Source organism: Salmo trutta, chromosome 7 (assembly GCF_901001165.1).
Source record: "Salmo trutta chromosome 7, fSalTru1.1, whole genome shotgun sequence".
In the NCBI taxonomy this organism is placed as follows: Eukaryota; Metazoa; Chordata; class Actinopteri; order Salmoniformes; family Salmonidae; genus Salmo; species Salmo trutta.
In genome coordinates, this window is record NC_042963.1 from 56,897,128 (window position 1) to 56,922,746 (window position 25,619).

At 39.6% G+C, this 25,619-nt stretch overlaps 1 protein-coding gene across 1 annotated transcript; it reads left to right on the forward strand.

Moving 5' to 3' along the window:
- The first annotated feature begins 554 nt into the window (after nt 1-554).
- On the forward strand, nt 555-24,887 carry LOC115196568 (mucin-5AC). Its single transcript, XM_029757408.1, has 26 exons — nt 555-705; nt 840-902; nt 1,030-1,235; nt 1,405-1,472; nt 2,130-2,244; nt 4,329-4,419; nt 4,636-4,739; nt 4,911-5,127; nt 5,461-5,586; nt 9,520-9,637; nt 10,012-10,150; nt 13,443-13,550; nt 13,908-13,977; nt 14,242-14,379; nt 14,672-14,836; nt 16,340-16,434; nt 18,101-18,227; nt 18,805-18,908; nt 19,454-19,605; nt 19,782-19,831; nt 19,951-20,051; nt 20,944-21,095; nt 21,190-21,328; nt 21,487-21,594; nt 24,029-24,208; nt 24,340-24,887. Exons 1-26 carry the CDS (start codon nt 636-638, stop codon nt 24,655-24,657), a joined length of 3,324 nt encoding a protein of 1,107 aa, XP_029613268.1. The 5' UTR covers nt 555-635; the 3' UTR covers nt 24,658-24,887.
- Nucleotides 24,888-25,619: the final 732 nt, after the last annotated feature.

The following is a 25,619-nucleotide window of genomic DNA, read 5'->3' on the forward strand; positions in this document are numbered from 1 at the left end:
GCCCATGTTGACTCCAATGCTTCCCACAATTGTGTCAAGTCGGCTAGATGTCCTTTGGGTGTTGGAATATTTTTGATACAGACAAAAGTGTTAAGCGTGAAAAACCCAGCAGCGTTGCAGTTCTTGACACAAACCGGTGCGTCTGGCACCTACCACCATACCCCGTTCAAAGGCACTTAAGATAAATGTTTTGTCTTGCCTATTTAACCTCTGAATGGCACACACACAATCCATATCTCAAATCTTAATTGTCTCATGTCTTAAACATCCTTCTTTAACCTGTCTCCTTCCCTTCATCTACACTGATTGAAGTGGATTTAACAGGTGAGATCAACAAGGCTTCACCTGGATTCTTAATGTTATGTACACTCATTTTATAGAGAACACATTTGGGACGTACCCTACTTCTCAGGAATATTGATAGTGATCTAAGGATTATTATGATAGAAACGTTAAACATTACCCTCCTTAGATACAGAATCAAGTATCACAGAATCATCAAGGAACTTCCTTGAGTGTAGGTACTTCCTTGAGTGCAGCAGTTTAAAAGCAGGCAACTGGTGCCTCACAGTATCAGTAGGAACAGGAAGAGTACCTGTTCAGGTGGACCAGGACGACTCGTTAGAAGAACCATCATGGCACTCCAATGGGTGAAGCCATGGATCGCTCTCGTCTTCGGACTATCTGCTGCACATTCTAACACTGGTAAGAAAAGACAAGACAAGATATGATGAAATACAATTTAACATCACTTTTGGTTAACCCATGTAGCATAGTTTAGGAACTAAAGAAGAGCTGGATTAGAAGCAAAATAAGACTTGTTCCCTGTCTATTTCCAGTTATGATTCCAGATATGACTTCCATTGGGAGTCTATATGATTCCAAACTGCAAATCTTATCAGGTAATTTGTGTTGTTGAATAAATGTCACCTAATATTCAAAAATCTATATTCTACTGTACTGTTATACTATACATCTTATATTCAGAGATGGATGGTGCAACTATACTGTACATTTCCCCCCATGCAGCAGGAGTGAGTCCAGCTCATAATGGGCAGGTTTGCAGCACATGGGGTAACTACCACTACAAAACCTACGATGGAGACTTCTTCCAGCTGCCCTACTCCTGTAACTACGTGCTGTCGTCGTTGTGTAAGAGCAGCAGCAGCGGCTACGAGGCCTTTAACATTCAGCTGAAGCGCGGGGAAGTAGATGGGCTGCCCACCATCACCAAGGTATTCCTTTGTGATCAGTCGTTTGTTTTAAATTGCACTATTGATTAATTGTTTTAAATTTCACTATTGATTAATTGTGTTTATTGCTCTATGATCTTAATGTAAGGTGACCTTGAGGGTCCTGAAAGGCGTCTGTCAAATAAAATGTCCTACTGTTGTTATTATTAAGGTTTCTTTGAAGCTGGATGGAACCTTCGTGGAGCTGGCCAACGGTAACATCAGCGTCAACGGATTAAAGTGAGTTCCCAGTCTAGTCAACAATGGATCTCAGATGTGTAAAACCATTGGCTCTTAGATGTGTAAAATAAATAGTAATACAGGAAGTAAATGATACGGGGGTTTGTTATCACTTTACTACATCCAATGGGATTCATTTTATTCAGAGATCAATCTTTTTTTAGTTTTGTCCACTTGCATTTATCAAATGTAAGGGGAAAAAAGAATGGAAAGTATTTTATTTTCCACTTCACTTGCATTCAGTTGTTACTTTTGTACGAAGACTTGAGGTAAAATTCATGAGTTTAAAAAAACGTATGCAGTGTTGCATCAACATTTAACTCATCTTGAGATCAACTTTTTGCTGTTTTAACATTATCTACATTATCTACATAATGTCAGTTTCAACGGGCATCAGCGATCTAAAAGCATTCATTGTACAGCATTCAGAGGTAAAACTCTTATTCTGAAGTTTAGTTGATGTGCATTTACAGATGAAAGTTACCAAGCTGAAATTCCATTTGATGAAATCCTACTGTATACATACATGTTTACCTAGTACAGTCTCAATAGGGGAGGAAGAAAAATACAAAGAAAATACTTTAAAGGACAATTTTGACCCTTGTTGAAATACCGACTCTCCTCTCTAATGAACACTTTATTGTTTTGTCCCCATAGGGTCACCATACCATTTGGTCAGTTTAACATCTTCATTGAGAGGACTGTTTCCTATGTGAAGATCACAGCCAAGCTGGGGTTAGTCGTCATGTGGAATGAAGATGATTCCCTCTGGGTATGTGTTCAGTATGCTTTCTCATTTCCATACGTCTTCTGTTACACTACAGTGATATGTGGTTGTTTCACCTGCTTTGGTTCAATACACTGATTATAAATCCTTCTGGATGAGAGTGTCTGCTAAATGTCAAATGTAAATGTGATGCTTTTCTGCAATATTCTGGCCTGATGAAAACGGTCTGTAGTTAGCTAGTGACTGTTGGGAACATCAGTGAAAGAGGAACTGTTGGGAACATCAGTGATAGAGGAACTGTTGGGAACATCAGTGTTAGAGGAACTGTTGGGAACATCAGTGATAGAGGAACTGTTGGGAACATCAGTGATAGAGGAACTGTTGGGAACATCAGTGTTAGAGGAACTGTTGGGAACATCAGTGATAGAGGAACTGTTGGGAACATCAGTGATAGAGGAACTGTTGGGAACATCAGTGTTAGAGGAACTGTTGGGAACATCAGTGTTAGAGGAACTGTTGGGAACATCAGTGTTAGTGGAACTGTTGGGAACATCAGTGTTAGTGGAACTGTTGGGAACATCAGTGTTAGAGGAACTGTTGGGAACATCAGTGATAGAGGAACTGTTTGGAACATCAGTGTTAGAGGAACTGTTGGGAACATCAGTGTTAGAGGAACTGTTGGGAACATCAGTGTTAGTGGAACTGTTGGGAACATCAGTGTTAGTGGAACTGTTGGGAACATCAGTGTTAGAGGAACTGTTGGGAATATCAGTGATAGAGGAACTGTTGGGAACATCAGTGTTAGAGGAACTGTTGGGAACATCAGTGTTAGAGGAACTGTTGGGAACATCAGTGATAGAGGAACTGTTGGGAACATCAGTGTTAGAGGAACTGTTGGGAACATCAGTGATAGAGGAACTGTTGGGAACATCAGTGTTAGAGGAACTGTTGGGAACATCAGTGTTAGAGGAACTGTTGGGATAAGAGTGGGAACATCAGTGATAGAGGAACTGTTGGGAACATCAGTGTTAGAGGAACTTTTGGGAACATCAGTGATAGAGGAACTGTTGGGATAAGAGTGGGAAAAAAGTGATGTGTACCCTTTTATATTTTGTTTTAGGTAGCCTAATGCTCTGTATTGATTCTATCTGTACACACCTAACCTGAAACACAGCGCCTGTTTTGTGCTAACATCCCACTCCTTGTACTCAGCATCATATGCCAAACATAGGTATATCAAATTAAATTCTACTGGTCGCATACACATATTTAACAGATATTATTGCAGAAGTAGCGAAATGCTTGTAACACAGGTACAAGGAGTGGAATGTTAGCATAAACAGACTGGTACCCAGGCTAGAACAAGGAGTGGAATGTTAGGATATAAAGAGTGGTACCCAGGCTAGAACAAGGAGTGGAATGTTAGCATAAACAGACTGGTACCCAGGCTAGAACAAGGAGTGGAATGTTAGCATAAACAGACTGGTACCCAGGCTAGAACAAGGAGTGGAATGTTAGCATAAACAGACTGGTACCCAGGCTAGAACAAGGAGTGGAATGTTAGCATAAACAGACTGGTACCCAGGTTAGAACAAGGAGTGGAATGTTAGCATAAACAGACTGGTACCCAGGCTAGAACAAGGAGTGGAATGTTAGCATAAACAGACTGGTACCCAGGCTAGAACAAGGAGTGGAATGTTAGCATAAACAGACTGGTACCCAGGCTAGAACAAGGAGTGGAATGCTAGCATAAACAGACTGGTACCCAGGCTAGAACAAGGAGTGGAATGTTAGCATAAACAGACTGGTACCCAGGCTAGAACAAGGAGTGGAATGTTAGCATAAACAGACTGGTACCCAGGCTAGAACAAGTAGTGGAACGTTAGCATAAACAGACTGGTACCCAGGCTAGAACAAGGAGTGGAATGTTAGCATAAAGAGACTGGTACCCAGGCTAGAACAAGGAGTGGAATGTTAGCATAAACAGACTGGTACCCAGGCTAGAACAGATGAAGCATGTGAAATGTCAATACATATGAACTGCTGTAGCTGCATGGCCAGCTAGCTGTATGTGAAATGTACATATTTGCGATGCATTAACCCTCAGTTATCTTCCATTGGTTTTATAGGTGGAGCTGGACTCAAAGTTCCAGAATCAGACTTGTGGGCTGTGTGGAGACTTCAACGGAGTCCAGATTTACAACGAGTTCATTAGGAATGGTAAACAAAATCACCAAATGTCTTAGAGGGGCGGATTACGCTCCTGTTCTGTTTATGAATGTATAGGTTCAATCTATGGGTTAGGAAGGGGTTATAAAGTATTTTTCAAGGTAGCATTTTAAGAAAGGGTTATCAAAAACACGAAACACATGATTACAGAGACTGTTTGTTAGGGGAAATAACAGGTAAGATAAAACTATGTTTATTTTGCTACAGATGATCATCTGAAGACAATCGACTATGGTGATATTTGGATGATGAATGGCCCAACAGAGACCTGTACAGAAATCCCTGGTCACACTGAACAGTGTGAAGACCAGGTATTTACAAGTCTAGAGCTGAGCTGAACATTTAAGATTTCTAATTCATTACATTTAAACATGACTGTTAGTTTAAAATATCAATATCAACATCATCATGGCTGACATTTGATCAGTACATAATCCCTCTATGTTGCCTTTAGTAATTCTTCTTCTTCTTCATCCTTTCAGACCGAACTTTGTGAGCAGCTTCTCACCAGTCTTGCCTTCAGTAGCTGTAAGGACCTCATTGCCACAGACTCCTTCATCAAGGCCTGTGCAGAAGACATGTGTCACTGTGGCAACAGCAGCAGCAGTGCCTGCGCCTGCCCCACCATGTCAGAGTACTCCCGCCAGTGTGCTCACGCAGGGGGGAAACCCCAAGAGTGGAAGACCGACCAGTTCTGCAGTAAGGGAATCTATTTTGCATATCCTTTTTGTTTTTATTTTGGATTGTTTGTTTTTATTGCTCTGTTGGTAGATTGGATGTGGGTATAAAGCCAGAGCTTTGTTGTAACTCAAAGTAAACACTTTTGACATGCAATAATGCTTTGCCTTTGGTAACCTATAGTGTCTTCTTCTTTGACATGCTAGTATTTACATTTATGTGACTGAAAACTGGAGCAAATCCCAATTTCCATTTAGTCTTGCAATGATGTCAATAGAAGAATACGTGAAAATTTAGAGTAATGAAGACTCAGAAACAGATTTGTGACCAGGGTTATTTGTCTGTGTTGAGCAGTGAAGACGTGTCCTTTAAGCATGCAGTACCAGGAGTGTGGTAGTCCCTGCACTGATACCTGCTCCAACCCAAAGAGGAACCAGCATTGTGAGGAACACTGCACCGACGGATGCTTCTGCCCTGCTGGTACATGCACTCATTTACTGAACACAACATTATATGTCTGCTATGTAACTATTTTAAAGTATCTGAGTACAACATTAAATGTCAGCTATGTAACTATTTTAAAGTAGCTGAATACAACATCATATGTCAGCTATGTAACTATTTTAAAGTAGCTGAATACAACATCATATGTCAGCTATGTAACTATTTTAAAGTAGCATTTAAAATATAGAAATGCAATCTCACAGACGGAGGTTCTGCCCTGCCGGTACTGCACACTCACTGATTTTAACAGAGATGGGACCAAGTCACAATTTTGCAAGGCCTAAGCAAGTCTCAAGTCTTAACTTTTGAGTTTTGAGTCAAGTCCAAAGTAATAATGGGTAAGTCCCAAGTAAAGTTCCACAGCTCAGGTCGAGTCAAGTCACAAGTCCCTAATTTTGGGTTTTGAGTCCTCAAGTCAATGGTTAAGTGTTTTATGCCAATTTCATTGCAACTGCAATACATCAGTGATTTTGGACCCATATGTTTTACAAACTGCATCCCCCCCCCCACTGCCACATAGTCTTTGAAACCAAATGTTTTTTTGGGACCGATGATGCCCTGATTCAGAGGTAGCACCAGAAGTCTCAGACTGGTTGGGCAAATTGTTTTCCCTGGGGCCCCAAACTTTTCCTAATCTGGTAGCCTAACCAGGAATACATCAGGACCCTATAGTGTCTGACAGTGATTAATAAGTACTTGTGAAAAGGTATTTTTATGGGCAATGATGGGAGTGGGACCAGATTTTTGTTGTTGTTGTTGTTGCAGATGCTCTTATCCAGAGCGACTTACAGGAATAGTTAGGGTAAGAGCCTTGCTCAAGGGCACACTGACAGAATTTTCACATAATCAGGTCAGGGATTCAAACCATTGACCTTTCAGTTACTAGCCCAATGCTCTTAACCAAAAGGCTACCTGCCGCAAAGGAATTCAGATATTTTCGAAACAGGTCACATGGTTTTAAAGAAATTCTGGAAAAACTCCTGACCCTCGGGTGGATAAAAACTCTGCCAAAATTCAGCAACCTATTTTAACTTCTTATGGCTGGAATCCCGGTAACGGGATCGATATGACAACAGCCAGTGAAAGTGCAGGACGCCAAATTCAAACAACAGAAATCTCATAATTAAAATTCCTCAAATATACAAGTATTTTACACCATTTTAAAGATAAACTTGTTGTTAATCCCACCACAGTGTCCGATTTCAAAAAGGCTTTATTACGAAAGCACACCAAACGATTATGTTAGGTCAGCGCCTAGTCACAGAAAAACTCTGCCATTTTCCAGCCAAAGAGAGGAGTCACAAAAAGCAGAAATAGAGATAAAATGAATAACTAACCTTGTTCGATAAAGTTCATATTTATATCCAAACATCCCAGTTTACATTGGCGCATTATGTTCAGTAATGTTTTGCCTCCAAAACCGCCAGTGATTTTGCAGAGAGCCACAACAATTTACAGAAATACTCATCATAAATGTTGATGAAAATACAAGTGTTATGCATGGAACTTTAGATTATCTTCTCCTTAATGCAACCGCTGTGTCAGATTTCAAAAAAGCTTTACCGAAAAAAGAACACCATGCAATAATCTGAGTACGGCGCTCAGACACAAAAACAATCCATACATATATCCGCCATGTTGGAGTCGACAGAAGTCAGAAATAGCATTATAAATATTCACTTACCTTTGATGATCTTCATCAGAATGCACTCCCAGGAATCCCAGATCCACAATAAATGTTTGTTGTGTTGATAAAGTCCATCCTTTATGTCGAAATACCTCCTTTATGTCCGCGCCTTCAGTTCACAAATCCAAATTCACGACGTGCAGGCCAGACAAAAACTCAGAAAATTCCATTACAGTTCATAGAAACATGTCAAACGATGTATAGAAACAATCTTTAGGATGTTTTTATCATAAATCTTCAATAAGATTTCAACCTGAGAATTGCTTTGTCTTTAGAAATGCAATGGAACTCAGCTACCTCTCACGGGCGTGCACATAAACTGAAGCTCATGCCCATCTGGCAGACCTCTCACTCAATCAGCTCTTATTCTCCCCCACTTCACAGTAGAAGCCTCAAACAAGGTTCTAAAGACTGTTGACATCTAGTGGAAGCCTTAGGAAGTACAATATGACCCCACAGACACTGTATATTGGATAGGTCAAGACTTGAAAAACTACAAACCTCAGATTTCCCACTTCCTGGTTGGATTCTTTCTCAGGTTTTTGCCTGCCATATGAGTTCTGCTATAGTCACAGACATCATTCAAACAGTTTTAGAAACTTCAGAGTGTTTTCTATCCAAATCTACTAATGATATGCATATCTTAGCTTCTGGGCCTGAGTAGCAGGCAGTTTACTCTGGGCACCTTATTCATCCAAGCTACTCAATACTGCCACCCAGCCATAACTTTCCTGTACGTAGACACAACCACAGCGATTGGACAACAGAACTCACAGGGCTGAGCTTGCTTTATGCAGGTACAACTGCAATTAAAAAGTAACTCACACGGTCTATTTATGTAATCAGTATTGGGTTGTTTGATTAATTTCAGTTAATCATTTTGGATTGAAAAGATCAAGGAAAACTGAATTTAATCACATTCACATTTTCTCCTAAAACAAATAAATGCGCTATAAATAGGTTAGACAACATGACCACGTGGTTTAGAGGGACAGGGCACACAACATTACCGTGTGGTTTTCCCTGGCCAGAGGGCCAGAGGGGACAGGGCACACACCATTACCGCGTGGTTTACCCTGGCCAGAGGGCCAGAGGGGACAGGGCACACACCATTACCACGTGGTTTACCCTGGCCAGAGGGCCAGAGGGGACAGGGCACATTGGCTGTAGACTATGCAGCTCCAGGCAGCGGTTGTTATCAATAGCATAGTCAGACTGAGAAATCCCCTCGCTTTCTTCCCATACAGTTCAGGTGTAGGCTGCTGCAACATTTCTGTGAAGAGTTCTTGCTTGGGTATATCTGGAGTGATGTGTTATCATGTTTGCTAAATACATACCGGAGTAAAGTGGAGCTGTGAGCGTTTTGCTAGATTATGTGATTTGCGTCCGGCCTGCGCAACCTGTGATTTCTGTGAATCTGATTGGTCAAGACACAGAACAAAACGCACAGAACCTGCAGCACTCTGATTTAAAATACCAGACAGGTTTGCATGCGCAAGATGACAAATCGAGTCATACAGCTCAAGTCCAAGTTAAATGACGAGTCATAGATGCTCAAGTCCAAGTTAAGTCACGAGTCATTAAGTTGAAGTCTAGTGTTAAGTGTTTTACTTTTTGTCAAGTCTCAAATTGCAAAACTTGGGACTATAGAGTCCAAGTCACACGTCCCTGTATTTTAAACCATGAAGACTGAATAAAACCTCATGTCAGTTATGTGCATAGCTGCGGGAAGTACAGTGTACATTTTTTATATATATTGTTTTTATTATTATGATTAAAAAAAATTCATAATAATAAAAACAATATATATAAAAAGTGTACACTGGGCCTTTAATAGTCTTTAATAGTTTAATAGTTAGTGTCAGTTATGGGATCAGGTGACTAAATGTTTTGAATGTCATTTATGGGATCAGTTGACTAAATGTAATGTATTGAATCTAATTTACGGCATCAGTTAACTAAATGTAATGTATTTAATCTAATTTACAGCATCAGTTGACTAAATGTAATGTATTTAATCTAATTTACGGCATCAGTTGACTAAATGCATTGAATGTAATTTATGGGATCAGTTGACTAAATGTAATGTATTTAATCTAATTTACCGCATCAGTTGACTAAATGTAATGTATTTAATCTAATTTACGGCATCAGTTGACTAAATGCATTGAATGTAATTCATGGGATCAGGTGACTAAATGTGTTGAATGCCTTTCTCATAGGAACTGTGTTTGATGACATCACTCATAAAGGCTGTGTAGCTGTGAATCAGTGCTCTTGTCTCCACAACGGACAGTCTTACCAGCCTGGACAATCATTCTCAAGAACATGCCATCAATGGTAAGAGCTGCATTGTGTTTATATACACTGAATTATTGTGTGTTGAGGCGGATGTGTTGAGGCTAAACTGAATGTGTCGAGCCGGATGTGTTGAGGCTAAACTGGTTGTGTTGAGCCGGATGTGTTGAGGCTAAACTGGATGTGTTGAGCCGGATGTGGTGATGCTAAACTGGATGTGTTGAGACGGATGTGTTGAGCCGGATGTGTTGAAGCTAAACTGGATGTGTTGAGCCGGATGTGTTGAGGCTAAACTGGATGTGTTGAGCCGGATGTGTTGAGGCTAAACTGGATGTGTTGAGCCGGATGTGTTGAGGCTAAACTGGATGTGTTGAGCCGGGTGTGTTGAGGCTAAACTGACTGTCTCTCTCTGTTAGTACCTGTATCCAAGGCCAGTGGAGTTGTGTGGATCTAGATTGCCCAGCTACCTGCTCCATAGTGGGAGGTTCCCACATCACCACCTACGATGGGAATGCCTACAACTTCCATGGAGACTGCTCATATGTCCTGTCCAAGGTAGGGATCTAACCTACTGTATGGCGTGATATTAATGCCAAATGAAAATATTGAATAAAAATTGGATTTTTTTCATACAAATTCACAGTGATTCAATTCAGATTCCATGTCAGTTGGCAGTAATATGACTCCATGCTGACACGTACTGTATGTTTAGTAGATTTAACTCCTAACTCGCTAGCGAACATGTACTGGCCCACGAACGGGCCACATCAAGCATAGGTTGCGGCTGACAGCCACTTGCATTGGAGGTGCTTATAGATACCATTGCTATCACTATCCATATTAATCTCATAAATAACATCAGACTTTTCAATCAAGTTGAATCATAATGTACAGCGCCTTCAGAAGGTATTCACACCCCTTGACTTTTTCCCTATTTTTTTGTTGTGTAACAGCCGGAATTAAAAATTTATTAAATAGGAAAGAAAATTGTCCCTGGCCTACACACATTATCACATAATGTCAAACTGGAATAATTGTTTTCTAATTTGTTCAAAATTACAAATTACTTTAAAAGAAAAATCTGAAAGTCAATAAGTTTTCAACCCCTTTGTTATTGCTTTATATTCAGGAGTAAACATGTGCTTAACAAGTCACATAATACTTTGCATTGTCTCACTCTGTGTCCAATAATAGTGTTTAACATGATTTGTGAATGACTACCTCATCTCTGTATCTCACACATACAATTATCTGTTGGGTCCCTCAGTCGAGCAATGAATTTCAAACACAGATTCAACCACAAAGACCAGAAAGGTTTTCCAATACCTCTCAAAGATGGGTACCTATTGGTAGATGGGTAAAAATGAAAAAAAGCAGACATTGAATACCACTTTAAGCATGGTGAAGTTATAAATTACACTTTGGATGGTGTCATTACACCCAGTCACTACAAAGATACAAGTGTCCTTCCTAACTCAGTTGCCAGAGAGGAAGGAAACTGATCAGGGATTTCACATGAGGCCAATGGTGACTTTAAAACAGTTATAGAGTTTAATGGCTGTGATAAAAGAAAACTGAGGATGGATCAAAAACATTGCAGTTACTCGACAATACTAACCTAATTGACAAGTGAAAAGAAGGAAGCCTGTACCGAATAAAAACATTCTAAACATGCATCCTGTTCGCAGCAAGGCACTAAAGTGATACTGCAAAACATGTGGCAAAGCAAATAACTTTTTGTTCTGAATACAAAGTGTTATGTTTGGGGCAAATACAATACAAGACATTACTGAGTACCACTCTTCATATTTTCAAGCATTGTGGTGGCTGCATCATATTATGGCTGCCTCATGTTATGGGTATGCTTGTCATCGTTAAGGACTGGGAAGTTTTTCAGTATAAAAGATAAATGGAATGGATTTAAGCACAGAAACAATCCTAGAGGAAAACCTGGTTCAGTCTGCTTTCTATCAGACACTGGGAGATTAATTCACCATTCATCTGGACGGTAACCTAAAACACACGGCCAAGTATACACTGGAGTTGCTTACCAAGATGACATTGAATGTTCCTGAGTAGCCAAGTAACAGTTTTGACTTAAATCAGTCTTAAAATCTATGGCAAGACTTCGAAATGGATGTCTATCAATGATCAACAACCAACTTGACAGAGATTGAAGAATGTACAAAAATAAATCCAGATGTGCAAAGCTCTTAAAAACTTACCCAGAAAGACTCACAGCTCTTAGAGACTTACCCAGAAAGACTCACAGCTCTTAGAGACTTACCCAGAAAGACTCACAGTTCTTAGAGATTTACCCAGAAAGACTCACAGCTCTTAGAGGTTTACCCAGAAAGACTCACAGCTCTTAGAGGTTTACCCAGAAAGACTCACAGCTCTTAGATATTTACCCAGAAAGACTCACAGCTCTTAGAGATTTACCCAGAAAGACTCACAGCTCTTAGAGATTTACCCAGAAAGACTCACAGCTCTTAGAGATTTACCCAGAAAGACTCACAGCTCTTAGAGATTTACCCAGAAAGACTCACAGCTCTTAGAGACTTACCCAGAAAGACTCACAGCTGTAATCACTGCCAAAGTTGATTCTAAAATTGAATGAAAATGAATGAATGAATAAAATTGAATATTTGTGTCAAATCGTCAATTGGCAACCTATCCCTTATGGGGTTAATTGACACATAAACAAACATTGCAATACAGTAATGTACATATATACATCCCTAGAGCAGTACAATAATATATATATATATATATATATATATATATACATCCCTAGAGCAGTACAATAATATATATATACATCCCTAGAGCAGTACAATAATATATATACATCCCTAGAGCAGTACAATAATATATATATATATATATATATATATATATACATCCCTAGAGCAGTACACTAATATATATATATATATATACATCCCTAGAGCAGTACAAAAATATATATACATCCCTAGAGCAGTACAATAATATATATACATCCCTGGAGGAGTACAATAATATATATATATACATCCCTAGAGCATTACAAAAATATATATACATCTCTAGAGCAGTACAATAATATATATACATCCCTAGAGCAGTACAATAATATACATACATCCCTAGAGCAGTACAATAATATATATATATATATATACATCCCTAGAGCAGTACAATAATATATATATACATACATCCCTAGAGCAGTACAATAATATATATACATCCCTAGAGCAGTACAATAATATATATACATCCCTAGAGCAGTACAATAATATATATACATCCCTAGAGCAGTACAATAATATATATACATCCCTAGAGCAGTACAATAATATACATACATTGCTAGAGCAGTACAATAATATACATATATCCCTAGAGCAGTACAATAATATACATACATTCCTAGAGCAGTACAATAATATACAAACATACACACACACTGTATTTACACACATCATTAATACATGCATAACATGTACAGATAAATAAATACAGAAACATGTATTGACTCAGGGGTGTGAACTTCAATTTCAATAAATTAGCAAACATTTCTAAAAACATGTTTTCACTGTCATTATTGGGTACTGTGTGTAGGTGGGTGAAAAAACATATATTTAATACATTTTAAATTCAGGCTGTAACACAACAACATGTGGAATAAGTAAAGGGGTGTGAATACTTCCTGAAGGAACTGTAATTCCCTAGAACCGAAAGTAGGCAAGTAGTAAGTAGTGTGTTACAAAAAACGTGTTCCCTTATCCTTACTATCATGCCTTAACTTTACTATCATTCCATAACTTTTTCTGTCATACCGTGTACCAATTGTCCCCAGCAAACCAACAAGACTGCTTTCACAGTCCTGGGTGACATAGTGAAATGTGGGAAGACAGACATTGAGACCTGCCTAAGATCTGTAACCCTGGTGACTCCAGAGTCCATGGTAAGTTAGCCTTTCTGCAGTGACACACCCACCTGATAGTGTCATATTAAAATATATCAACATCAAACCATGTTGTATATGTTCAGGGGAAAAAAGCTCAATGTTGAGACTTCTGCTGCTGTCAGTGACTCGTATCACCACTTCAGGGTTGGAGTAAATTCCATTTAAATTCCAGTCAGTTCAGGCAGTCCACTGAAATTCCAATTCCAATGCTCTTCATTGTTTTTTCAGTGAGGAACATTTGGAATTGGAATTAGGTTTACTCTCTGAATTGACTGGAATTGACTGCAAACCTGTTCCACACTCCTTATCACCTGGGGAGTCGCTTTTATTCAAGTTGTAATTTGTCACTTGCAGATTATCGTCATCGAGGCCAGTGGAAGGGTCTTTGTCGACAAGATGTTTTCTCAGTTGCCGCTTTTCATGGGTGAGTGACTGATTGATGGCTGCTTGAGAAAAGGGATACAGAAATGTGATATCTGTCTATTTTTTTGTAGTTAATAATCAGTATAAACGTATGTTTGTAACCCTTCCCGTGTAGAACGTACTGTACCAGAAGTTGTCTCTTTTTATCGTCTTTCTTTCCTTGTCTAGCAGCATGTAACACCATAAGCATCCCACAATAGGGAAGTGGGAGCTAAAAGTTCATGCTAAACTAGATTGTGACTAGAACTTGTGTATATTTTCACAGCGGATGTAAAGATCTTTCAGCCCTCTACGTTCTACATCGTTGTGCATACCTCTTATGGGCTCCGACTAGAGGTGCAGATAACACCTATAATGCAGGTCTACATCGTAGCTAGCAGTTCACACAAAGAAAAAACCCAGGGTATGTTTCTCTCTGTTCATTTAACGTCTTTGTGAAAAGAATAGCGTTTTTTGGTCTTTGAAAAGCGCTATATAAATCTCATGCATTATTATTATTATTATTATTATTATAAAAGCAGATTGGTTATCAAACTATTGTTATTGTAACATATGTCACTATACCACTTGTTTGAGGGGTTCGGTCAAACCTCACCTGAAACAATTATTAATAAACTAATGATACTTGATGCATTGCATCTTCAGTCAATGTTAGTTCAAACCACCTGTTATAATGTTTTGTACCTCTTATCCAGGTCTTTGCGGAGACTTTAACAGCGTCCAAGCTGATGACTTCAGAACCATCAATGGACTGGTGGAAGGAACCGCTGTGACATTCGCCAACACGTGGAAGACCAAAGCAAGCTGTCCTGATGTGACACAGAGCTTTGAGATCCCATGCAGTCTGAGTGTAGAGAACGGTACTCCTTCGACCTCTTTATAAACACTAACATGTGTCTAATGCAGCGGTTCTCAAACTAGGGGTCACGACCCCATGTGGGGTCACTTTATATGAAAATGAGGTCACAGCAGAATTTCCAAAATACCAAATAATATTTATACAAATTTATTTACATCCCTGTCAGTGAGCATTTCTCCTTTGCCAAGACAATCCATCTATCTGACAGGTGTGGCAGATCAAGAAGCTGATTAAACAGCATGACAATTACACAGGTGCTAGGGAAAAAAAGGCCACTCTAAAATGTGAGGTTTTTGTCACACAACTCAATGCCACAGATGTCTTAAGTTTTGAGGGAGCGTGCAATTGGCATGCTGACTGCAGGATCCACCAGAGCTGTGGCCAGATAATTGAATGTTCATTTCTCTACCATAAGCCGCCTTCAACGTAATTTTAGAGAATTTGGCAGTACATCCATCCGGCCTCACAACCACTGCTGATGTCAGTGTTGTGAACAAAATGCCCCATGGTGACACTCTTGCATTTTATCAATGGCAATTTGAATACACAGAGATACCGTGACGAGATCCTGAGGCCTATTGTCGTGCCATTCATCCACCACCATCACCTCATGTTTCAACATGATAATGTACGGCCCCATGTCGCAAGGATCTGTAAACAATTCCTGGAACCTGAAAATGGCCCAGTTCTTCCATGGCTGCACCGTTGCACTTGAATCATTCCCACGTTGAAATGCTAGTTCCACTACGGTATGAAACCACACACTATTGCAGAGACTTTGATATTACCGTCTGCAATCGATGTCGGGGATAGAGGCACATGTTAAACAAATAATTTATTTCTCGCAATCAAGAGGAAACTCTGATTAAACGAATCACAAACTCCCCAGCTTATGCTCTCCAAATGGACGTTAGCTGTGAGGGCCGAGATGCCCATGCATTGAATTTTGTTCACTATACATGTCAGGGGATGCTATTCATATTGATCTGTCTCACAATTTCTGAGCATGACATGGCACAGGGGATGTTCTGTGTGCTGCATGACTATATTGACAAAAACAGATTCCATGTGATTGAAAGGTGGACTCTTGCACAAATGTGGAAAATCTATGGTGGGACAGCGGGCAGGCCTCTTCACTCTAGTCAAAATGGGGTCGTGGGCCAAAAAGGTTTGGGAACCCCTAGTCTAATAAAACAATACCCAAATGCGCTTAAGCCCAGCTTGAACAAAAAGGGAATCAGGTGCTCAACTGAGGGACTTGATAATACAAAAGGATTCCTTACTAGTCGTAGATAAAGGATCACTCTGTGCATAGATCTGAGTTGATTTTCTAACTAACCATTTAAACTGTTTCATTATGTTTCGGTGTAGAGAGCCTTTATCAGAGCCTTTGAATACTTTTTGGAGATTACATTTACGTATGTCTACTGAGATGCACAATAAAGCCTAGATAAAAACTCTTTGTACTTTGTGAAATGTTGCTAATATCCCATATGTTTTACAGAGAGATATGCCAAGCACTGGTGCTCGATGCTGTCAGATCATGCAGGAATATTTTCCCAATGCCACACTGAGATCAACCCAAATTCCTACAAGGAAGTAAGTATGATGATGTTAATTAGTCAAATGCTCTTTAACTTCTATGGGCTATGTGGGACACTAGCGGACACAGCCTGTGAATTATCAGGGAGGCAAATTCAAAACAACAAAATGTCATAATTCAAATTTCTCAAGCATACAACTATTTTACACCATTTTAAAGATACACCTCTCCTTAATCCAGCCACATTGTCCTATTTCAAAAAGGCTTTACGGCGAAAGCATAAAGTTAGATTATGTTAGGACAGTGCCAACACAAGAAAAACCACACAGCCATTTTCCAAGCAGGAGAGGCGTCACAAAAAACAGAAATACAGCTAAAATTAAGCACTAACCTTTGAAGATCTTCATCAGATGACACTCCTAGGACTCAATGTTACACAATACATGTATGTTTTGTTCGATAAAGTTCATACTTATATACAAAAACCCCATTTTACATTGGCGCATGATGTTCAGAAAATATTTTGCCTCCAAAACTGTCGGTGAATCAGCACAACAATTTACAAAAATACTCATCATAAACGTTGATAAAATATTAAACTGTTATTCAAAGAATTATAGATAAGCTTCTCCTTAATGCAACCGCTGTGACAGATTTCAAAAAAGCTTCACGGGGAAAGCACACTTTGCAATAATCTGAGTACGACGCTCAGAAAAATTTATCAGGCAATACAGATACCCGCCATTTTGGAGTCATCTAAAATCATAAATAGCATTATAAATATTCACTTACCTTTGATGACCATCAGAAGGCACTTCCAGGAATCCAGGTCCACAATAAATGTTGTTGTTGTTCGATAAAGTCCATAATTTATTTCCAAATACCTCCTTGTTGTTTGCGCGTTCAGTAAGCTGTAGGAAGCGCGCCGAAAATTTCACGACAAAAAGTCAAAAAAAGTTTGATTTACGTTCGTAGAAACATGTCAAACGTTGTATAGCATCAATCTATCTTTAGGGCCTTTTTAACATAAAAGTTCAATAATATTCCAATCGGACGATTCCAATGTCTTGAAAAACATTATGGAACACAGCTACCTCATCACGTGAATGCGCGCCACTGATCTCATGTCATTTCTTATTCACCAACTTCCCGGCCTTCTTGTTCGCTCTCTGTTCACTGCAAAAGCCTGAAACAAGGTTCTAAAGACTGTTGACAACTAGTGGAAGCCTTAGGATGTGCAAAATTAACCCTAAGTCACTGTGTGTTAGATAGGCAATGACTTGAAAAGACTACAAGCATCAGATTTCCCACTTCCTGGTTGGATTTGTCTCAGGTTTTTGCCTGCCATATGAGTTCTGTTATACTCACAGACATCATTCAAACAGAGTGTTTTCTATCCAAATCGACTAATAATATGCAAATATTTGACTCTGGGCCCGAGTATTAGGCAGTTTACTCTGGACACGCTTTTCATCCGAAATCGAAAATACTGCACCCTATACCGTAAAAAGTTAATTACAGTGTTTTCCAAAAGCTCTAAGAATATATATTTAAACAATAATTTAAGAAGTTCTATATCAAAATTATCTATTTATCTAATCAGATTTTTCAAATACTATTGTCCTGTGCTTGTGTGTGATTTCAGAAAACAGTAGTTTTCTTCATTAACACATCTCATAACTGAACCTTCTTCTTCTTCTGTTTCTTCTTCTCTCCCTATAGATCTGCCTATTTGACAGCTGTAACTGTGAGAAGAGCGAGGAGTGCATGTGTGCTGCGGTCTCCTCCTACGTCCATGCATGTGCTGCTGCAGGCGTCCTGCTCAGTGGATGGAGAAACACCACCTGTGGTAAGATAAACATCAGATACTGAATATATTTATTTATTTATTAATTAAAGAAGGGTTTACCCTCCTATTAACCCACAGTCTCCAGGGTTTCCCCTTCTATTAACCCACGGTGTTCAGGGTTCGCCCTCCTATTTACCCACGGTGTCCAGGGTTTACCCTCCTATTAACCCACGGTGTCCAGGGTTTACCCTCCTATTAACCCACGGTGTTCAGGGTTTACCCTCCTATTAACCCACGGTGTCCAGGGTTTACCCTCCTATTTACCCACGGTGTCCAGGGTTTACCCTCCTATTAACCCACGGTGTCCAGGGTTTACCCTCCTATTAACCCATGGTGTTCAGGGTTTACCCTCCTATTTACCCACGGTGTCCAGGGTTTACCCTCCTATTAACCCATGGTGTTCAGGGTTTACCCTCCTATTTACCCACGGTGTCCAGGGTTTACCCTCCTATTAACCCATGGTGTTCAGGGTTTACCCTCCTATTTACCCATGGTGTTCAGGGTTTACCCTCTTATTTAAAAACAAAAAACCCCAAACATGTAATTAAATGTTGAATCACCATACTGTTTTCCACAGGGAAGTACTCCTCTAGCTGCCCTGACACGATGGTCTATGACTACACCATGACCAGCTGTGACCGCACCTGTCGTTCACTGAGCCAGACAGACTTTACCTGCCAGGTACATTTACATGGACATCTCATTTCTATTAATGTTATTTATTTATTATTGTTATTATTATTAGTTTTATCAATGTCTTGTGGTCTATGACGAGTTTATGATGACGTGAATGGTTGTGTGTGGTATTGTCATTGTGATATGGTTGTGTGTTTTGTTGTTGTCTTGTTGTTGTGTAAGGGGGATACCTAGAGAGTTGTAAAACTGAATGCCTAAAACTGAAATGTGTCTTCCGTGTTTAACCCAAGCCCTCTGAATCAGAGATAATAATAATAATCGACATTCACGTCTTCGGCGCCCTGGGAACAGTGGGTTAACTGCCTTGCTCAGGGGCAGAACGACATATTTTTATGTTGTCAGCGCAGGCATTCGATCCATCAACCTTTCGGTTACTGGCACAACGCTCTAACCACTAGGCAACATGCCACCCCAATATATTGTTGTTGTCTTGCTGTTGTCGTTGTCTTGTTGTGGATGTTTCTGTTGTTGGAGGCAAGCCCAAAGTAATTTCCCATCATGGATAAAACATTTTTAATTTAATTGAACAGTTAGACCATGTGTCTGTGGACGGCTGTGGCTGTGCCGAGGGAACCTACCTGAACGACCAGGGAGAGTGTGTCCCTGCCTCACGCTGCTCCTGCTACCATGGAGGCACAGTAGTACCCCCTGGAGAGGTCACCAGGATCTATGGGGCTACTTGGTGAGGACTCTGTTGGCATGTGAAAGAAAATCTCTTAAAATCTGATTGTCTTCTTTGTTGTGGCTCTATTAAAATACTTAAAAATTGTCTGTCTTCTTCTGAAGTCTTGGTTTACTGCAAGAGGCCTGCTAAACCATCCTTAACCCCTTCCTCTTGTACCCCTCTTAACCACCCAGCTCATGCAGACAAGGGAAATTAAGCTGTGCTGGAGATCCAAAACATTTATGTGAGTACTCTGAAATTCAGAATACATCTTTATTTGCTAAATACAGCAAATCACTTCATAACCAAGACTCTGTACTTTAGTCCCTACAAACCTATAAAGCCTACTTTTGTTCCCTACAGCCTGTGAAAAACCAATGGGTTTCTTCAACTGTTCAAGTGCAGGGCCCGGAGCCAAGGGCTCAGAGTGTCAGAAGAGCTGTCAAACACTAGACAGTCACTGTGTAAGTCTACAATGGAACATGCCTTACAACATGTTAATAAAAACATGCTTTACAACACGTTAATAAAAACATGCCTTACAACACGTTAATAAAAACATGCCTTACAACACGTTAATAAAAACATGCCTTACAACACGTTAATAAAAACATGCCTTACAACACGCTAATAAAAACATGCCTTACAACATGTTAATAAAAACATGCTTTACAACACGTTAATAAAAACATGCCTTACATCACGTTAATAAAAACATGCCTTACATCACGTTAATAAAAACATGCCTTACAACACGTTAATAAAAACATGCATTACAACACGTTAATAAAAACATGCCTTACAACATGCTAATAAAAACATGCCTTACAACACGTTAATAAAAACATGCCTTACAACACGCTAATAAAAACATGCCTTACATCACGTTAATAAAAACATGCCTTACAACACGTTAATAAAAACATGCCTTACAACACGTTAATAAAAACATGCCTTACATCACGTTAATAAAAACATGCCTTACAACACGTTGATTAAAACATGCCTTATAACACGTTAATAAAAACATGCCTTACATCACGTTTTTAAATTGTTTATTACCTTAGACATAGCTAGGCCCAGGATCCAAATGATGTCCTCCGATGAGATTGACTTTTTAGAGGGTTTCTGTTTGAGCAGACATCTGTAACGTTTACAGAGAACCTGATCTCCATGAACCTCAAGGAGATCATCGTTAAAAGTCGTCCTTGTGTCTTTTCAAACACTTGATCAATTGATCCATTTGACAATTAATGTCCACACCTTATACCCTGGAGGGTGGAGGGACATACAGGCACATAATGCCCAACTTAATAAATTCATGTCAGTCCTTCCCTATTTCATTGTGTTTTATAGATCAGTGCAGAGTGTGTGTCGGGCTGTGTATGTCCTGATGGTCTGCTGTCTGATGGAAACGGAGGATGCATCAAGGAAGACCTATGTCCCTGTTCTCACAATGGAGTCTACTACCAACCTGGACATGTGCTCAAAGTAGACTGCAATACCTGGTAAAATCAACTTCTATCACTCTTCTTCTTCTTTGGATATGTCAAATGCTTCCTTCTAAAATCTTGCCATGTGATTATGTTTGCATCATTGTAGCACCTGCGAAGGCAGAAAATGGCAGTGTACCAATAAGGAGTGTGATGGGAGGTGTGCCATATATGGAGATGGGCATTTCATCACTTTTGATGAGGAAAGGTTCACTTTCAATGGAGATTGTGAATACACTCTTACTCAGGTAGGGAAATAATCATTTGTATTTATGATTTTATTTGTATTTTAATAAAACCCCTACTTTAAGTATGATGCACATATTTTCTATTTATGATTTAAGATGAAGTAAAGACAACTAAGAGGCCAAGGTTTTCTGACTGTGTATTTTAATACATCCTGCAGGACTACTGCAGCAACAATCCAAACGGTACCTTTAGAGTGATCACAGAGAACATTCCCTGTGGAACCACTGGCACCACCTGTTCCAAGGCCATCAAGCTCTTCTTGGGGGTAGGAACTACTGTTCATAAACGGCTTCATAAATGCATTAAAGGTACAATGGACAAGTCTGGACATTTGACTCAATGTCGACGCCGGTGGCTGTGAGTGCAATTGCATGCTGAATTCTGGAATGCGCTTATCTCGTCCCCCTATGCATTTAGCTATAAATCCTAGAAGCATCTCATGGGTCACCCAGTAGAGACTGCTACGGGTATTGAACCAGCATCTGTAGCTTGCACTGCTAAGCAGTAGTCTTAGACCGTTGCGCCACCACTATAACATGATCGAGAGTGGCCTACAGTACTACAGTAAGACCAAAATAATCCTAACAAAATAAAATAATAAAAACCTTAGTGAAACAACAGTTTTAGTAAGTAATACTGAAGTTGTTCACAATTATCAGTTTCTATTTAAGTTTATGTTGCCCATTCATTGTCAGTTAGAGACACAGTAGGACCTAAAAGCATAATCAGTGCTCTAACTCCCCCTTGCGCTGGTCTGGAGCAATGAAGTGGTGACACAGGGTACCGTACTAAACAACAAATTACCTCTAAGTCATGCAGTATAATCGCAAAACCTTAAGTGGAGCAACCACTGTAGCTAGATTAACAGTAATGTCTGATGGAATGCCTGCTTAGAATTCTCTTTTGGGTTAGTGTTAGCTATGTATTAGGGTTAGCTATGTTTTTATTTATTTTTTTTACCGTTATTTTACCAGGTAAGTTGACTGAGAATACATTCTCATTTACAGCAACAACCTGGGGAATAGTTACAGGGGAGATGAGGGGGATGAATGAGCCAATTGTAAACTGGGGATGATTAGACAGCCATGATGGTATGAGGGGCAGATTGGGAATTTAGCCAGGACACCAGGGTTAACACCCCTACTCTTACAATAAGCACCATGGGATCTTTAATGACCTCAGAGAGTCAGGACACCCGTTTAACGTCCCATCCGAAAGACGGCACCCTACACAGGGCAGTGTCCTGGGGCATTGGGATATTTTTTAGACCAGAGGAAAGAGTGCCTCCTACTGGCCCTCCAATACCACTTCCAGCAGCATCTGGTCTCCCATCCAGGGACTGACCAGGACCAACCCTGCTCAGCATCAGAAGCAAGCCAGCAGTTGGATGCAGGGTGGTATGCTGCTGGCTTAAATGTATTAGGGTTAGGGTTAGCTATGTATTTGGGTTAGGGTTAGCTATGTATTTGGGCTAGGGTTAGTTATGTATTAGGGTTAGCGTTAGATATGTATTTGGGTTAGGGTTAGCTATGTGTTAGGGTTAGTGTTAGCTATGTATTAGGGTTAGGGTTAGCGTTAGCTATGTATTTTGGTTAGGATTAGTTATGTATTTGGGTTAGGGTTAGCTATGTATTAGGGTTAGGGTTAGCTATGTATTTGGGTTAGGGTTAGGGTTAGGGTTAGCTATGTATTAGGGTTAGGGTTAGCTTTGTATTAGGGTTAGGGTTAGCTATGTATTAGGGTTAGTGTTAGCTATGTATTAGGGTTAGTGTTAGGTATGTATTAGGGTTAGGGTTAGCTATGTATTAGGGTTAGGGTTAGCTATGTATTAGGGTTAGGGTTAGCTTTGTATTAGGGTTAGGGTTAGCTATGTATTAGGGTTAGTGTTAGCTATGTATTAGGGTTAGTGTTAGGTATGTATTAGGGTTAGGGTTAGCTATGTATTAGGGTTAGGGTTAGCTATGTATTAGGGTTAGTGTTAGCTATGTATTAGGGTTAGGGTAAGCTATGTATTATGGTTAGGGTTAGCTATGTATTAGGGTTAGGGTTAGCTATGTATTTGGGTTAGGGTTAGCTATGTATTTGGGTTAGGGTTAGCGTTAGATATGTATTTGGGTTAGCGTTAGCTATGTATTTGGGTTAGGGTTAGCGTTAGCTATGTATTTGGGTTAGGGTTAGCGTTAGCTATGTATTTGGGTTAGGGTTAGCTATGTATTTGGGTTAGGGTTAGCTATGTATTTGGGTTAGGGTTAGCGTTAGATATGTATTTGGGTTAGCGTTAGCTATGTATTTGGGTTAGGGTTAGCGTTAGCTATGTATTTGGGTTAGCTATGTATTAGGGTTAGGGTTAGCTATGTATTTGGGTTAGGGTTAGCTATGTATTAGGGTTAGGGTTAGCTATGTATTAGGGTTAGGGTTAGCTATGTATTAGGGTTAGGGTTAGCTATGTACTTGGACAGTAGAATTTCAAATCGACATGTTGTATCTGTGTACAAACTGAATAGTGTAAAACCCAGCACCACCACAGTGTAAAACCCAGCACCACCACAGTATAAACCCAGCACCACCACAGTGTAACACCCAGCACCACCACAGTATAAACCCAGCACCACCACAGTGTAAAACCCAGCACCACCACAGTGTAAACCTGTCTACTAGTACTACATTAGCAATGAACACTTTCTGTTTCTTTCTTTCAGAGAAATGAGATCATACTAGCAGATGAATCTGTAAAAGTGATCAAACAAGAGAAAGGGGTAGACGTGCCATACCAGGTCCACTCTATCGGTCTCTATGTTGTTGTTGAGGCTGAAAATGGCCTGATCCTCATGTGGGATAAGAAGAAAAGCCTGTTCATCAAACTCAGCTCTACCTTCCAGGTGAGTGACTAGAATAGGACATTTTGAACCAGTGATTGCACTGTATCTTTGTTTAGCAATTGCATACAAAACAATTTGATGTTTTATTAGCTACTTCAAGTTATTATTTTTAATTGTTAATTTTCTTCCAGGGCAAAGTGTGTGGTCTGTGTGGAAACTACGACGGTAATGGAAAGAACGACTTCACGTCCAGAAACCAGGAAGTGGTTGTTGAAGCTCTGGAGTTTGGGAACAGCTGGAAAGTGTCACCCAGTTGCCCCAACGCTGATGTCATAACAAACCCATGCACTTTAAAATCATACAGGCAGTCCTGGTCTCTAAAACGCTGCAGCATCATCACCAGTAAGGTTTTCTCAGCCTGCCACTCACAGGTACAGTACACAGCAGATACTATTCAAGATAGATTCAATACTTTATTGCCATACCAACCGACGTTGTTAGGAAGTTGACGTAGTGCAGCTGATATAATCAAAGACAGAAAGACACACATATACAGCAGATACATTCAAAAGACAGTACAGCAGATACATTAATTTGAATAGCCTATACATTCAATAGACAGTACAGCAGATACATGCGGTCAGGGTAGGCAGGTTAAAACAAGCTATCATTGAACATTTAGCTTTTTAATTTGGAATTTTAGGACCCCTTTAGGTTTCAAAAATATATCCCCAAAAAATATTTGATAAAATATTGAATTTGGCCTTTACTACTATAGCCCATAACAACAAAAATAAATCATAAGGAATAAGGTTTCGAAGTGTCTGTCGTATATCTAGGAGATTTAAAACCTCTTACATCTAGACGTTCCGCTAGCGGAACACCTGCTCCAATATCCAATGATGGGCGTGGCGCGAAATACAAAGTCCTCGAAAATCCGAAAACTTCCATTTTACAAACATATGACTATTTTACAGCATTTTAAAGACAAGACTCTCCTTTATCTAACCACACTGTCTGATTTCAAAAAGGCTTTACAGCGAAAGCAAAACATTAGATTATGTCAGCAGAGTACCCAGCCAGAAATAATCAGACACCCATTTTTCAAGCTAGCATATAATGTCACAAAAAACAAAACCACAGCTAAATGCAGCACTAACCTTTGATGATCTTCATCAGATGACACTCCTAGGACATTATGTTATACAATACATGCATATTTTGTTCAATCAAGTTCATATTTATATCAAAAAACAGCTTTTTATATTAGCATGTGACGTTAAGAACTAGCATTCCCACCGAACACTTCCGGTGAATTTACTAAATTACTCACGATAAACGTTCACAAAAAACATAACAATTGTTTTAAGAATTATAGATACAGAACTCCTTTATTCAAGAGCAGTGTCCGATTTTAAAATAGCTTTTCGGTGAAAGCACATTTTGCAATATTCTGAGTAGATAGCCCGGC